General features: G+C 39.2%; 1 protein-coding gene across 6 annotated transcripts in view; it reads right to left on the reverse strand.

Moving 5' to 3' along the window:
• ATP8A1 (ATPase phospholipid transporting 8A1) overlaps positions 1–15,705 on the reverse strand; it is a 229,420-nt gene that overhangs the window by 71,393 nt on the left and 142,322 nt on the right. For all 6 annotated transcript variants that reach the window (XM_049630441.1, XM_049630436.1, XM_049630437.1 and 3 more), the window contains one exon: positions 786–958. In XM_049630441.1, coding sequence (XP_049486398.1) covers positions 786–958 — 173 coding nt within the window. The remainder of the gene's footprint in view (positions 1–785; positions 959–15,705) is intronic.

The following is a 15,705-nucleotide window of genomic DNA, read 5'->3' on the forward strand; positions in this document are numbered from 1 at the left end:
GAGAGGAGAGAGGAGAGAGGAGAGAGGAGAGAGGAGAGAGGAGAGAGAAGAGAGGAGAGAGAAGAGAGGAGAGAGGAGAGAGGAGAGAGGCGCTGTCAGCACAGAGCCTGATGCAGGGCTCAAACTCAAGAGCCACAAGATCATGAACTGAGCCAAAGGCAGACACTTAGCCGACTGAGCCACCAGGTGCCCCATCAATACACTTTAAATTTTAGGATATAGGGGAACAATGAAGACAAAGATATGGGGAAGATTTTTTGACAAGAAGTTTGGGAAGGACTGGAGTGAATAGTTTACAAAAATGTAGTTCTATGGATTCAAGCCTTGATAACTCAAAACAGATTCTAACTTAGGAAATGGGCAATAAAATAAATTACAGGAAAGAGGAATGTACAGTCAAGAAACAGTCTTGAGGAAAATGACCAAGCACCTCCCATCCTGCCATTCCCTAAAGTTAAGTCCTTGAAGCAGGATCTAAGATTGATGTGTAGAAAAGAGAACATTTACAGAAATTACCAAACATGGAAATGTAGGTAAATAACTGATTTTGAACACAGGAGATGGCAATAAACTTGTTGATTCAAATTATGAAAAATAATTACTAATGATCACTAAGACTCTGCTACCAAATTCTATTCCAGGTTGTAAACCTTCAGTCTTGAGTGAGTGAAATAACAAGTAACCTGACATTTACAAATTCTGGATAGAATCTGGAAGTTCAAAAATCAAGAACTTAGGAGCAAGGTGCTCTTTACTGAAATCTGACAATATTAAGGGGAACTTACCTGCAGCAAATAACAGCTTTGCATGACAAAGCCAAGTCCAGGAAATACTGTCTTACTCCAAAAGTTAAGGCATACTTGAGGGTTTTCCCATCAATTATAAGAGCAAAATCATTCTCTTTTCGAAGAGCATCACCAAGGGTAGTGCAGTGGCGACTGAGAGTTTCCCTTGTTGCCTGTAAAATCAAACAAACACTCTCAACATTTTGCTCCCATTCGTTCTACTAAGATGCCTTCAGGATGTTCAGCAACTACATTTAGTTATTTTTAGTGCTTTTCTGTTTTAAATTGCTTTCACATAACTCCACTCATTCTATTCTCACAAAAGTTCCTCAAAGGAGATTGGACAAATGTTATCAGAAGAAATAAATTACTCCATTAAAGTCACACGTCTGTGCCTACCAGGGTTGGGATTACAAATCACTGATTCCTCTGCAATCTTTGCTCATTATTCTAACCACACAAATCACAGTCCTGCAAAAATATTTTCACTAAATTATCTTATTACAAAACAACAACACTGTCCTAATTTATGAACTAGTCAAAATTGCTTAGCCATGAATCCAAGGGAAAAGTTGAAGAATATAATTTAAATAACTTATTTTTTCAGAATTCCTCAATGCTACTGAAACTTAATTCCCAGTAACCAAGAGGGGAAATGCAGTATCTGTCATCTCTTGCCACTTCACAAATTGGTTTCTATAACTTTAATCATGATTTCATGATGCTGTATTTCAGTTAGGGATGGGGACATGTGGCTTGGTAATCTTGATGGATCAAATAAAAGAACCCCTCCCATCAATAAAGAGTATTAAAAACCTTTAGTATCAAGGAAAGCTTTGTTCACCTCAACTATACAGAGGGGTTGTATTTATCTCCTATTTATCTCCCTCGTCAAGAACTGCTTTCTCAGCTCTTCAAAGGCAAAAAGTTTCAAGATATTTAGCTTCCCTGCCCCCCTGCCCCAAATCCTATAGACTCTTCCTATAACCTAATGGGGCTGGCTTTCTGTTTTACAAGAGTCCGAACACTGAGAAGAAACAGAACACTGGCTCTGCACAAGGAAATATAAGGAACAATTCCTCTACTACTGGAGTTGTTCAGAATGCTAGCCTGCAGTTATTTATATAATAAATACAATAAATATATATGTATATATATATATTTGTACTTATTATGTATATATATACATATATATGTATACACATATATATGTATATGTATACATATATATTATTATGTATACATATATACATATATATATATAAAATAAAATCTACCTTTAATAAAAGTACTTATAATTTTTATTGCATTCGTGGGACATAATTATTGTTCCAATTTAAGAATGTGGCACTGATTTTTCAGTTGCACTCACAAACAGGGAAGCAAAGACATAGGGAATTAAAATGTTTATTGGAGATTTTTGAAGGTGTTTCTGCATTCATATTTGAATGTGGTTCACACTGTGTTCTGGGATTTCAAAATCTGTTTATCAGAATAATATAACCACATTGTGCCGTAAAGTAAGCCTGCCCAAATTTCCTAATACTGGAACTTCACTTAACGTCTCCCCTGTTCCTCATGATCTACAGTGACACTAAGGACCACCATGCAGCAGCATTCTCTACAAAAATTTTGTTTATACTTCACATCCAGGGGAAGTAGCTGTTTGAATTTACAGGCTTTATCCTCCTATTTCCTGCTAAAAAAATTTGGTCCAAGAGCACTTGAGAAAAGAAGGTGAAAGTTTCAGAAAAATTCTGCAAACAAAATTTACTAATGACAATATAGATTACTCTAGATTGCCTTAAAAACAAATGAACAAAGACTAAACGAGCAAGTAAATGAATGAACTGAGAAAAAAGATAAAAATAAAATACTTAGCACATAGCACATACAAGGTTCTAAGGGCTATGCATACGCATACATTTAGTAAACACTTGTTATAACCCTATGCAGAAGGCATCATTGCTACCCCCATTCTGCAGATGAGAAACAGGAGACAGAATTTAACTTCCTTGCCCATGAACACTTGGCTACTAATGGGTGAAATCAAACTCAGAATTAAAAAAGTTCTGTGCTAGCTTGCCTTTCTCTATATAATCCAGCAAAAATAAATAAATAAATAAGTAAATAAATAAATAGTAAAAAAAAAAGAATTAAAAAAAAACCCCACCCCAACTTGAGACAGTACCAGACATAGCAACTTATAAATGGAATGCCCACATCATTCCCTCTGTTGTTTCCCTAGAGCTCTCATCATCTGTCTCTCATCTCGTCTTTACTGCCAACAGAGATTTCTCTTTATAAAACAAATGTAAAACACAAACCACATCTCTTGCTCTGAAACTTTTCTATGGCTTCCTACTGTTTACACTGTAAAGTCCAAACTCTTAAATCGGCATTGAAGACTCTCTGAAATCTAGGCCCAACTAATTTTCATTCATATTTCCCTTCACAGTCTTGACCCCTTCATGCCGTCTTTGGAATGCCCTTCCCTTCAGAGGTTAGTCTATCACCTTCTAAACCAAGTTTATCCACTAAGCCCTCCCAGACTCGGCCCATGTGACCAAGTGTAACTTACTCTAGGCCAGCAAAGTCTTCAGTTCCTTGAAGGGAGAGAGTACGTTTAACCCATTTCTCAGCAGCAAACATATTGCCCATGATTACAAATGCTTGGGAATTGCCAATGTATTGAATGAAAGCACTGATAAATTCTGATTTCTTTCTACTGGCAGCTCTTCAATTCCCTGTCTTTTATCACTTCTGATTTGAGAGTGAGTGAGCGTGTGCATGCGTGCGTGCGTGTGTGTGTGTGTGTGTGTGTGTGTGTGAGAGAGAGAGAGAGAGAGAGAGAGAGAGAGAGAGAAACAGAGAGACAGAAACAGAGAGAGGAAGAGAGGGAGGGAGGGAGATCTTGTCTTGCTTGCTCCTTAATTTTTTAGAGAACAATCCATCACTTCAACAGTCTTTCAAACCAAGGCACTGATCACTAAAATGCCATTGTATTTTTTATGCTTTTGCCCATGTGACTCTTGGGCTGAAAACCCAAATGAAAGCTGAGGTAGAGCCCAGGAGAACTCCACATTTCCTTAAAGATCAGCGGCAGAGCAAGACTGAAAGTCAAGTGAGCCCTGAGCCTTGTAAGCTCCCGCATTAACTGAAGCCATGGGACGCGGTCCGGTGCATCCTCCTACTCTCTCTCCTTTTGAAAAGTGTTCTCTGACACCTTGAAATGTGTTGAGAACTGTCTTATTTGTAGCATTAGTACCCAATGGGTTTCCTTGGTGATTTTCACAGATCTTCAGCAAATCAAAAGGTGTCAGGACATGTAATAGGGGCAACATTTCAGAAGGTGAGTCCAAGAACTTCCCACTGTGAATTTTCCAGGCGGCCCACCTAGAGTGCAGGGTGACAACAAAAAGCTGCAAACATTTCCTTATTTTAGTTTATAGCTTTCTTTTGTAAGGAGCTCTGTTGTTGGCTGTTACATGTTATATTTTACTCTTATTTATACTGCCAGGAGTATTTTAAAATTATTTTATTTATGAAAGTTTATTGCTTCTCCCCTAAGCCTGGGAGCCATACTTTATGGCCACATTGCATTGAAGCTTATCTCCTGTAGCTAGAAATAAATTTATTAGTATATTAGCTGTTGCTTTGTTTTCTTTTTGGCTACTGGAGGGGGAAATGTTTAAACATTTAAACTTAGTGACATGTGAAAGTGAAAATATATAAATGAGAAGCTAAATCAGAAAAAGGATAAAGGACCACAGAGTAGAACAAAATGAAAGCTCTGTAATATCTCCTTATTCTACACAGTCTTATTTGTGGGCTGAAAGAAAAGGAGTGTGTGTTGCCATAACCATGGCTGGTGTGAGGTAAAGGCAATTTGGGGACACAGATAGGCGAGGGGCAAGGCAGGGGTCCAGGTACCTTACTCGGCAGCCATACAGGTGAGGGAGGGAAAGTAGGATTTGTGTGCTTTCTCTTACCCACATGGGTAAGTGTCCCTTACCCATATGGACACTCCAGTCAATCCTTCAGCTCAGCTCCCCCTCCCCTAAGCCCTGCACACAGCCAAGAGCTCTTTAGAAGCTCTTAGCCCCTGGACCTGCTGCCATGCTTTCCTGCCTCGCCAATTCACAGTTTAGGCCACAACCAACACTCTCCTCGGTTCTTAGTCTTGACAACATGGAAGGGAAAAACCACCTCACTACGAGGACAGGCTCTATTCCAGCTCTCTCCTCTTGCATGGGTGCTCATTACCACTGATCCATGCTTTCATCCATGCCCACTGGATTCCATTTTCCCACAGGCTACTCCAGACCCTTTCTTCTCCCAAGATTCCAAATTCGGCCCTCGTCACGTCAGCCAACGTCTATCTGCTTTACTGAGAACGTTTATGCCAGGAAGAATTCCCTCAACTTTCCTTCCTCAACCTCAAAACTTCCCTTTACTTTTTTCTCCCTAATTTTTGAGGCAGGGGAAGAAATGAATTTTTCTCGCCTCTGGTCCCTCCACTTTTCTCTTGCATCTTCCTTCTCTCCATTGTCACTGTTTCTCTCCCTTTAGGACTGCAAACTAAAAACAGTGACCAAATGAACGACCATGGCTCTATTGCTCCTGAGTCCTCCAGGTGACAGGGGTGCTACTATCTTTCGGACTGTCCACATACTTGTTTATACTTCTACAACACAGCACGATGTATAGGCATTTATCTCTTCTTCCCTTTGGGACTGAAGCCTCTGACAAAGAAATAAAGGCTTTGTAATGAAAGAATAACCAAATTATTAATGATTGCAGAATACCTCATGGGAAGTTACAATAGTTTTTGTGTGACTATTTTGAAGATTGCTTTTGTTGAGTATACAACTCCCGTGTTTTATAAAACTCCAAGAATGTCTTGGATATTTTTTTTAAGATTTTACTTTTTTGTAATTTTTTTTAACTTTTTATTTATTACCGAGAGACAGAAAGAGACAGACGTGTGAGCAGGGGAGGGGCAGAGAGAGAGGGGGAGATGCAGAATCTGAAGCAGGCTCCAGGCTCTCAGCGGTCAGCACAGAGCCCAACATGGGGCTCGAACTTATAAACCGTGAGAGCATGACCTGAGCCAAAGTCAGAAGCTCAACTGACTGAGCCACCCAGGTGCCCCAAAGTGCTTATCTTCCTATAGAGGAAATGGACAACAAGGTGGTAGTGATGATCTAACATCTCTTTCTGTCTCATAGAATATAAATTGTCTAATAAAAATAATAAACACCTAGACTAGCTATTTCATGATCAAGCAAGGTTATGCAACAGTGGGCCAAGTAAACAATATTTATTTGCTTTCTAAGAAATATGCTTAGAAAAGAAAAAGAAAGAAAAATGCTTGGCAGATAATTAGGCCAGTAGAATTCCTCATAAAGACAACTCTGACCAGAAGGCTTTCATGGAGTTCTGTTTCAATCTTTAGGGGATAGCCTGGAAAAATAGGTAACATGTTCATATAAAACCCTGCAATAAAACAAAACAAAACAAAACAAAATAAAATAAAATAAAACAACAAACTTTAAGAAATCAGAGACTTGTAGCTTTATGGCAATCTTTTTCAGTGCTTTTACATGACGCTTACCAAGGAAATCCTTGATAAAAACCACATAGGGGAGCCTAGACAATGAAATCTGACACAATTTTACAGTGAAACAAATTGAAAGCCCGATTTGTTTGGAAAGTATCATAGCATGCAAGATGTCACTTCCATTTTGGCAAAAACTCTGCTTGGAACAGTCTAAAGAACCCAGAGGCCAGATGTGCAAAGAACATGCTAGGCCACCTAAGAACTATGTTTTTGATGGCCTAAAATGTAATGTTGTAGAAAGCACCTGCATAAAATGGCTCTTTTCAGCCATTTTTCTAGTCTTTGGTTTTTTTTCCTGATTCTTTTCAGAGGTTTATACATAGACAGTCTTACTTAGGAACATATCCAAGGAACACCCTCATAGAGAATGTGGAAATACCCCTAAGGAAAGGAAAATAAAAGCCTTTAGCCTTTGACTAGAAGACTAGTTGGCCAAATCTCACTAGCAGAGATGAGGTAAAGATTACAGATAAATGTTCCAATATGCCAGGCCTCATGGTGGTGACTTCCACACTGTGCTCCAGGACCTGTTACTTACAGGGACAATAAGTGATGTTTCATCACTCATCTACATCCCAGAGGGTATCATCAGCAAGGCCAAGCCAGAATGGCAAAAGCTAAAGGAAAAAGGTATATTTATTTATCACAAAGTATATGTTGGTGTTTGGGTGACTACAGACACTTGGCATTTATATTTCTTCCTGGAAATCTGTTAAAGTATGTGCAGGTCAAATGATAAACTTATGTTTTAAGGAGAATTCTATTCCCAGAAAGGAAAAATGATATATCAACATTCTGAATTACACGTTGACTTTCAGACACAGTATTTAACAATGTATTTCATTGTTCTTGGATTTATTCTTTTCCTTCATGAGTTCATCACCGGTTAAGTGAAATAAGCATACGATTGGGGCTAATGATGAATCACACTTGGGAGACACACAACTCTCACCCTTGTCAGATGGACTGAAGTTTATGAAGCTTGTACTTCTTGGTTTAGTGGAAACACCACAGGTTTCTGTTTTCACTTGCTTCCCATAAAAAGGGCAAAATGCAACCCAACGCTACAGGAAAACACCTGCAGGGATCTTGCTGAACAAGGATGGCGACTCTGCTAAAACAAGATAATTTGCTGGAAGCTGGGCCACTGTAAACTTGTCAGCTGATGTGCAAAGTCACCAACTGATGCAGAGAAAGCAGGCATCAGTATACAATGTGCAAATGCACAGCTATAAAAAAGCGGACTCTTTTTGTCAGAAAGTCAAGGGTGGCCATGAGGGTTCACAAGATACTTCTGGGCACTGATCACATCTGAAGCAAGATCACGAAGCCACGTTGTAAAGAACTAACATTCCAGAAGCTAGAAGGCAATAATATGGTATCAGAATGGCACTGTTCTGCCCTTTATGGATATCTTTATTTGTAGGTTATTTTACTTCTTGGAATCAAACTTTTCTCATTCATGAGATTGGGTTAATATCTGTTTTGTAGGGTTATGGTAGGGACAAAATAGCTCTTTTAATTGTGAGTCAAGCACCCAACCCAGTGCTTGGCTCATAGCTGACATCCAAAAAGACTAGTTCTTTCCCTTCCTCTGACATTAGGTTTAATGGAGGTACCAACATCTGATAAAGAAGGATTCTCAAAGTGTCAAATACTGTACAATATTAGTACAATACAAGTGGTATCATGAGGAGAATTGTAAGTTTCCTTTTGAAATTTTCCACTGGCAATTTATTTCAATCCACTTAACATTCAACTCTACCAGCCACTTCTGCCACATGAAAAGTATCTGGAAATCTGTCTTGCCCTCAACTCTAGAAAAGTTAGCATTACTTCTTCACATACAGCATATGGCTCTTGCTATATGGCAGGAAGATGACTATTTATTTATTTATTTATTTATTTTTAAACATTTATTTATTTTTGAGACAGAGACAGACAGAGCATGAACGGGGGAGGGTCAGAGAGAGAGGGAGACACAGAATCTGAAACAGGCTCCAGGCTCTGAGCTGTCAGCACAGAGCCCGACGCGGGGTTCGAACTCACAGACCACGAGATCATGACCTGAGCTGAAGTCGGCCGCTTAACCGACTGAGCCACCCAGGTGCCCCAGAAGATGACTATTTATATAACTAAACTAGATTGTTTTTCTTTAACAAATTAGTTTGCCCCAATCTGATAGAACTCTTGAGTGGAAAATAACTTGAAAGTTATAAACTGACTTGGCGTTTTTCTGTGTGTGTGTGTGTATAGATGCTCACATCAATATATATGTTAGACTTTAAGCTCCCATAAAGAATGCAAAATTATATATATGTAAAGTTACATGCAATAACATTAAACATGCAAATGTGATTCATAAATACTAGGTTTAAAATAGCTAATGATAAAGAAAACACACAGGCTGGGGCGCCTGGGTGGCTCAGTTGGTTAAGCGTCTAACTGTTGATTTTGGCTCCCATCATGATCTCATGGTTCATGAGATTGAGCCCTCCATTGGGCTCTGCACTGATAGCGTGGAACCTGCTTTGGATTCTCACTCTTACCCCTCCCCCCCTCATCCCCCCCCCCCCCCAATAAATACATATATTTTTTGTAAAAGGAAAAAAAAAACCCACAGAGGCCTTGCTTTGCTGGCATGTTCTTAAGATATAACACCATAACTTAATTTTATAGATATGTTTTGTTTTTTAATAGCAGAAAAATAAATATTTCCTGGGGGGGGTGAAAAAAACCTTACTTTAACTTGCTAAAGGTCTACCTTTTAAAACCTATTAGAAGTTAATTTAAAATGTCAAATAAGAGAATATATATATAAGAATCTTAAACTAACACATACTTTATTAGCTGTTTTTGTGGTTTGTGGCCTCACCTCATCATCATTTAAGCCATGAGGTATTTACAAATTTATGGTCAAATAACATTTCATTCTTTCTCTACTTTTACACTTTCCAAATGTTCACACCCTCAAATTACAAATTAACAGAACATTCCAAGAACATTCTTAATAATACATTATGACCATATCAAGTATGGACAATGTTAGCAAGTTCTTAAAGAGTGAGTTATGACTCCCATAATAGCAACATGGATAAACCACTGGGTGTTACTTATTTTTCGACAATGTGTTATTGATTCAGTGGAACACTGGACCTTCCATATACGCCTGTATAACACATATATCCACTATTCCACTGGCTACTGCTGGCAGCAGTAAGTTGTAAAGAATGTATGCCTGAGAGTAGAGAGAAACTACATTTATATATAATTGGTCCATTTAGTATTCATTCCAGTAGAATCACCAGCATTCTTGGACATAGTTTTTGACTAAAAAGCTTTGGTGTTTTTAAACTCCCAGACTATATGAGAACATAACCCTAAAAAACGTATTTGTATAGAACCAAACTAATGTAGAGTAATTTTTCCAAAGTGGATAAGGGCAGACAGAAGGTGAAATCATTAAAAACATATGGTCAAAGAGGTCCTCCAAAACCGCTTAGTGGAAAGCAGCCAAGGGAATGCATTTAATCAATACATATTGCTAAATATAATGAAGAGGGGAAAGAGACACACAAAAAATTCCCATGCTTTGCTGATACACAGGTACGGGTTTTCCACGGTGGGAATACATATAAAACACTGTAACTGAGGAAAGAGTCCGATCTCCCAGCAGGGTCACGTCATCAGAAAGGTTAGGGGTCACAAAATGGAAGGTAAGAAGAGGACACTGTGGCGCTGGATAAATTGCTCTTGGCCCCTGGGCAGAGGTTTGGGATGTGGGATTATGATCGGTTCCATCAGGCAAATAACTCCTTATGAGGCATCTAGTCTCACTTGGGGTATGCTAGAGAGAGAGAGGCAGAGAAGTGTCGAATCTGGGTCTGAGGCTACGGTTCAGTGTTGGGGTATGGGCACGCAGCAAAGAGAAACAAATCCAGTGAAAGGAAGGAAGAGTGAGGTAGGGGATATAATTATATCATTTAAATAGTTTTGTGGATAAAGGCTTTTACCCAAGTTCTCATGGTAATTATTTTAAACCACCACTGAAAGCCTCCTAAACACTTATTTTGAGCTTGGTATTAAATATTCTCTGGTGGCGGCAGTGACTTAAACACAGAAGGAAGAATTCTAGAGGAACTCGGTCGGCAGACATCCAGTCTCTCATACGGTCTTCGATTCAGCCAGGAAGAGGATGCTCAGAACATACAGCTGCCTTTTTTTTGGGGGGGGGGGGGAATATGCAAATTACCAAATCAATGGTTTGGAGAAAGTTAACAACCAGGAAGCCTGTGAGAAATTGTTACCCCCACAAAGAAAGAACCACAAAGAAAGCTAATGTTGGGTCCATTTCCCTAATGATTTGAATTAATTAATGTAGGAATGCAGAAGAATCATTATCTGCTGTATATTCTCAGTGCAAACCCCAAATCCATACCGTTTCCATTATTTCATAGGTACATTCAATAAAGTCTTCCATACAGTCATTGTGTGAGTACAATGAAACGTAGTCTTTCCCGAGTTCCATAAATACAAGATGCCCAAATGCCACAGTTTTCCAGAAGAGCATCTGTCTTTCAGCTGCTTTGTAGTCCTAGTGGTGAGTGGGAAAGGAGGTAGGAACAAAGTAGAGGGACAAGGCAGAAAACGTGGGGGATGCCTCCCAGAATGCTTCCTCCTGTGACTGTCTCAGCTGCCACTGGAGAAGGTATGGTTATTTAAAAACAAAAGGAAAAGGGGTGCCAAGGTGGCTCTGTTAAGCAGCCCACTTAGGCTCAGGTCTTGATCTCAGGGTTCACGAGTTCGAGCCCTGTGTCAGGTTCTGTGCTGACAGCTCAGAGTCTGGAGCCTGCTTCGGATTCTGTGTCTCTGTCTCTCTCTGCCCCTCCCTCGCTCATGGTCTCTCTCTCTCAAAAGTGAATAAAAACATTAAAAATTTAAAAAAAGAAAAAGAAAAAAATGGTTTTGGACTTAGAGCGATCTAGGTCAAAGTGCTGGATTCTGCACTTGCTAGCTGTGTGAACTCCAAAGTCTCTGTATGTGAGACGAATTCTGCCAGCACAGAGCAGCAGAGTTAATGTAGGCAGATACAGCTGGCACATAGTAGGTTTCCTCTAACCTGTCAATTGCATGGTTGTGCTGACTCATCAAAAGAAATGGGGGGTGGAGATGCAAAAAAAGTCACAGGGCATGGCCTGCTACCCTCAAAAATGTCAAGCTGTGGGGAGAGTGGCAGGGACACAACGGTTAGAAAGCATTTATCTGTAATTCTAGGACTCAGGGAACTCTTGGAGGAGTTCAGATATTCAGCCAAAAGAAAAGAGAGAGAGAAAGAGAAAGGGAGAGAGATAAAGCATATTCAGGCTTGCGGGTAGGAAGAATTTCTCAAGACAGAAATACTATGAATTTGTGAACAATTTCACTGAGGATTCTGCACAGCAGCCAAGATTACGGAGTTCTGTTTAAGGAAAGGGGACACATTTAATTTTTATGAGACCAAACAATGTGTTTGATGGAACTTTTTCAACCACACACTTTGGCTTGTGGCAGGCAGCATCCTCAATCAGAGGAAAAGAGAACAGATTATTTGTTCATATGCTCTTTTCATTTTTTGTAATGTTTACATTTGTTACTAACTCATTTCTTTCAAAAGTAACAAAGTTGGCTTTCTTGGCTGAGAGCTATTTGGAGGAAGCGGTGTGTCAGACACTATTTCAACAATCATCCTGCAATGGGACGCTATAAAAATGTAACTTTGCTTCTGATAGGGATATATTAACACCTTGAAAGTTAAACTAAGATCTTAAAATTTTCAGGCCCAAAAGCTGAAACAGCTTTGCTAATGGTGAAAGAAAATTCCCAATACTAACGCCGCCATGCTGGCAGTGGAGGAAAACTCAGTGTGGTTTAAAAGCTGCCTAAACTGGTTTTCAAAGCAATACAAAATGTATTGTACTGGACTCATGGGACACATCAAGACAAAACCTGAAGTAGCCCCAATTCTCTTTGGTCCCCCCTCCTTTTCTGGAGTCAAGTCAGTAACTTGCTTATTCTGGATTGCTTTCAGAGGCCATTCAACAGTGGCTGGTTCCCCAAACAGTGAGGTTTGTCTGCGTAATACATAGAAGTCGAGCTTAAAAGGATACAGATGACAACCTCACCATTTATGTCATGAATGTCCTGTAAGTTATACTTGAGGCTTACACGGTGTTAGAAAATCAAATTCAGCTAGGAAAAAAAAAAAAAAAAAAGACAATCCCAGAAAGGGCTTTATTTTAGCAAGGTGTTGAAAAATATATATTCTTAGGCTTGTTAATACCAAATGTGGTTAACAATTCATTTTCTGTACAATAATATATCAGTGAGGAAAAACACTGATATCCATAATCAAACCTGGGAGTCATATGTTCAAATTAAGGAGAGACGTTTAAGTAGTGAGAAGGAAGGCTGTTTAAAATCACCTCTTAAGGGGCTGGGTAGGGGGGCACCTGGGTGGTTCAGTTGGTTAAATGTTTGACTCTTGATTTTGGCTCAGGTCATGTCTCATGGTTGGTGAGATCAAGCCCTGAGTGGGGCTCAGAGCTGACAACACAAGGCCTGCTTGGAATTCTCTCTCCCTCTCCACCTCTCCCCTGCTCTTTCTCTCAAAAATAAATAAATATTTTAAAATCAAATCAAATCAAATCACCTCTTAGAGCAGCTGGCAAGAAGATGCCCCTCCCCCTCCACGCCCCGGGAATAATCATGCTAAAAGAAATAATAATTATTATGGTTATGATAATGGTCCATATTTTTAAGTGCTTACCAAATCTTGGTTGCTGTTTACAAGTATTTAAAAGGTACTGTTTTATTTAATCCGCACAATGTACCCCATAGATGGATATTATTACTATTTTTGTTTTATAAGAGTAGCTGGCAGCTGAAGGCCAGAAAAATCTATTTGCTTAGACTCCGGAATCCAAGTACTTTGATACATCCTCAAATGCTGATTAGCACTGGAGGTCAAGGTGAACTTTTAGAATGGGCATAATGGTATCTGCCTACTAACGTTGTCAAGTTTAAGTGTGATTGTTCCTATAAAGTCCTTATTCCAGTACCTAGTACAAAAAATAAGCTTCATAAACCTAAGCTAGCCTTTTTCTTAGGACTAGAACTATCCCGCAGGGGTAGCAGTGTTCTCTTTTCACAAAAAGTCAGAAAGCTGCATTTTCCTTTGGGATCCATTCACTACCTCCCATATATTTGGTGCTGACTCCTCATCAGGCTGAATGTGAATGTCTACAGCAGCATAGACTACCTAGAAAAACTGCCCAGGTGATCTCCAGGACAGGTAGGCAGGGATTCTTGGGAGTTCAACTAGAAAACACTGGAAGCCTTTGACTATGAGTGTAGGAAATTATTTCTCCAAGCTCTCTACATACATATTTAACCATCATTCCTGTTAATTCAATAAATATATAGTAAATAATTTTCTCCTCTGCTCTTTTTTGTTTCCTAGGGAAGCCGGACAGTAGAAAGGAAAATGGATTTACGATCCAGCCCTACCTCCCAGGACACATCCAACAACTGTCCATGTAAAAGAAATGCTATAAGAAGGAGAGATCAAGGTTAAGGGTATATTATGTGAGACTCAGAAAGATTGTTCTGGCACCTATAGAGTTAATGGCTTAAGAAATTATGGTCCCTCCCATTCACCCTAGACTTGACAGATGAGAACAGTGGAATCTGGATGTAGAGAGCTTTTTGTACATTTTGAAAGGCCTTAATTAGATACTGGGAGCTAAAGACAAATTGAGATTCCCTAGTTCTTAGCTCACATTTTTAGACATTTCCAGTTTTAGCAGACAGACTTTGAACAAATCATGACAAATTAAAGATATAAAAGCGATGCTAGAAGAATCCCTTCAAGCTAGGTCATTAAGTGGAAGGGGTTTCTGAGAAGTGGGATGTCCGCCCCCCACCCCAGCCCCGGGAATAATCATGCTAAAAGAAATAATAATACTCATGGTTATGATAATGGTCCATATTTCCTGGGCATTGCTAAGGAATTACAGAAGAAGTACAATATACCCTTCATGCCAGGAATTTGAAATTCCTGCCTTTGCAGACCCTTAAAGAAATGTCTCATACCACGAAAACAGTCAGAACTTCTAATAAAGTGATTCAAAGTAGCACAGTAAAAAATTATATAAGTATATTACCTAAATGATCAATTTATTACAAATATCTAATAGATTTTGATCAACTTTAAGAGGATTCTTTAGAAAAAAAATTTTTTTTAAGTTTATTTTTGAGACAGAGAGAGACAGTGTGTGAGCAGGTGAGGGACAGAGAGAGGGACAAAGAATCCGAAGTAGGATCCAGGCTCCGAGCTGTCAGCACAGAGCCTGACCCAGGGCTTGAACTCACGAGCTGTGAGATCATGACCTAAGCTGAAGTCAGTTGCCCAACCGACTGAGCCACCCAGGAGCCCCCAACTTCAGAGGATTCTTAATGGCGTGGACCCATGAAATTCTTACTTTCTAAACTAAGAGAAAAACATGATCAAGGTTCCTAACAAACTCTTTTGCTGACACTGTCAATGTTAAATGGTAGCTTGGTAGGTAACTGGGTGCAAGCACCCGACTGTGCTCCGGGCAGCTGCTGGCAGTGGAGACCGCTCTTGCCATGAAGGAAGCCAGGGATGGGCAGATGCAGAAAAGCCCGTCAGATTTCCCTATCAGATCTGTGGAGCAAGACTTTCATTCTGTATTTTCAACTGTGGTTTGGTTTTATATATTTACTTAAAGGTTTTAAAAATGCTGAATGGCCATTAATTTTTCAACACAGATAACTGTACTGAAACTCAAAATGAGAAAATTAGAAATCCAAATAACTTTTTTTTTTTTTTGGACATGCGCTAGATTATGGGAAGACAAAAAAATTCCTTTACTGTGATTGCCAGGAAAAAGTCTTTTCTATTTGGAAACTCAAGAGCCTCAAATATAATAGTTTACTTATACAAGTTGAAAAAGAAGATTCAACTTTAAAATGTTAACAGTATTAGGAGTATCTTGGTATAAAATTTGCACAGTTCATAGCACTAGGTATCACTTCTGCAAAAGAAGATCCACATTTATATCTTGCTTAGGAAAAAAGTGAAAAGATGGGGGAATAATGTATCTTTCATAATAAAAATGGTCATTATGCAAAACAACTTGCAGGCTACCGAAATAATATTTTTCTACAAAATTTTATAATATCTCTTTCTCGTACGTGCCATGCCCTGTACTAATCATGGCAGTCCTGTGCCAACGG

The sequence above is a fragment of the Panthera uncia genome, chromosome B1 (genome assembly GCF_023721935.1).
Source record: "Panthera uncia isolate 11264 chromosome B1, Puncia_PCG_1.0, whole genome shotgun sequence".
Lineage (NCBI taxonomy): Eukaryota > Metazoa > Chordata > Mammalia > Carnivora > Felidae > Panthera > Panthera uncia.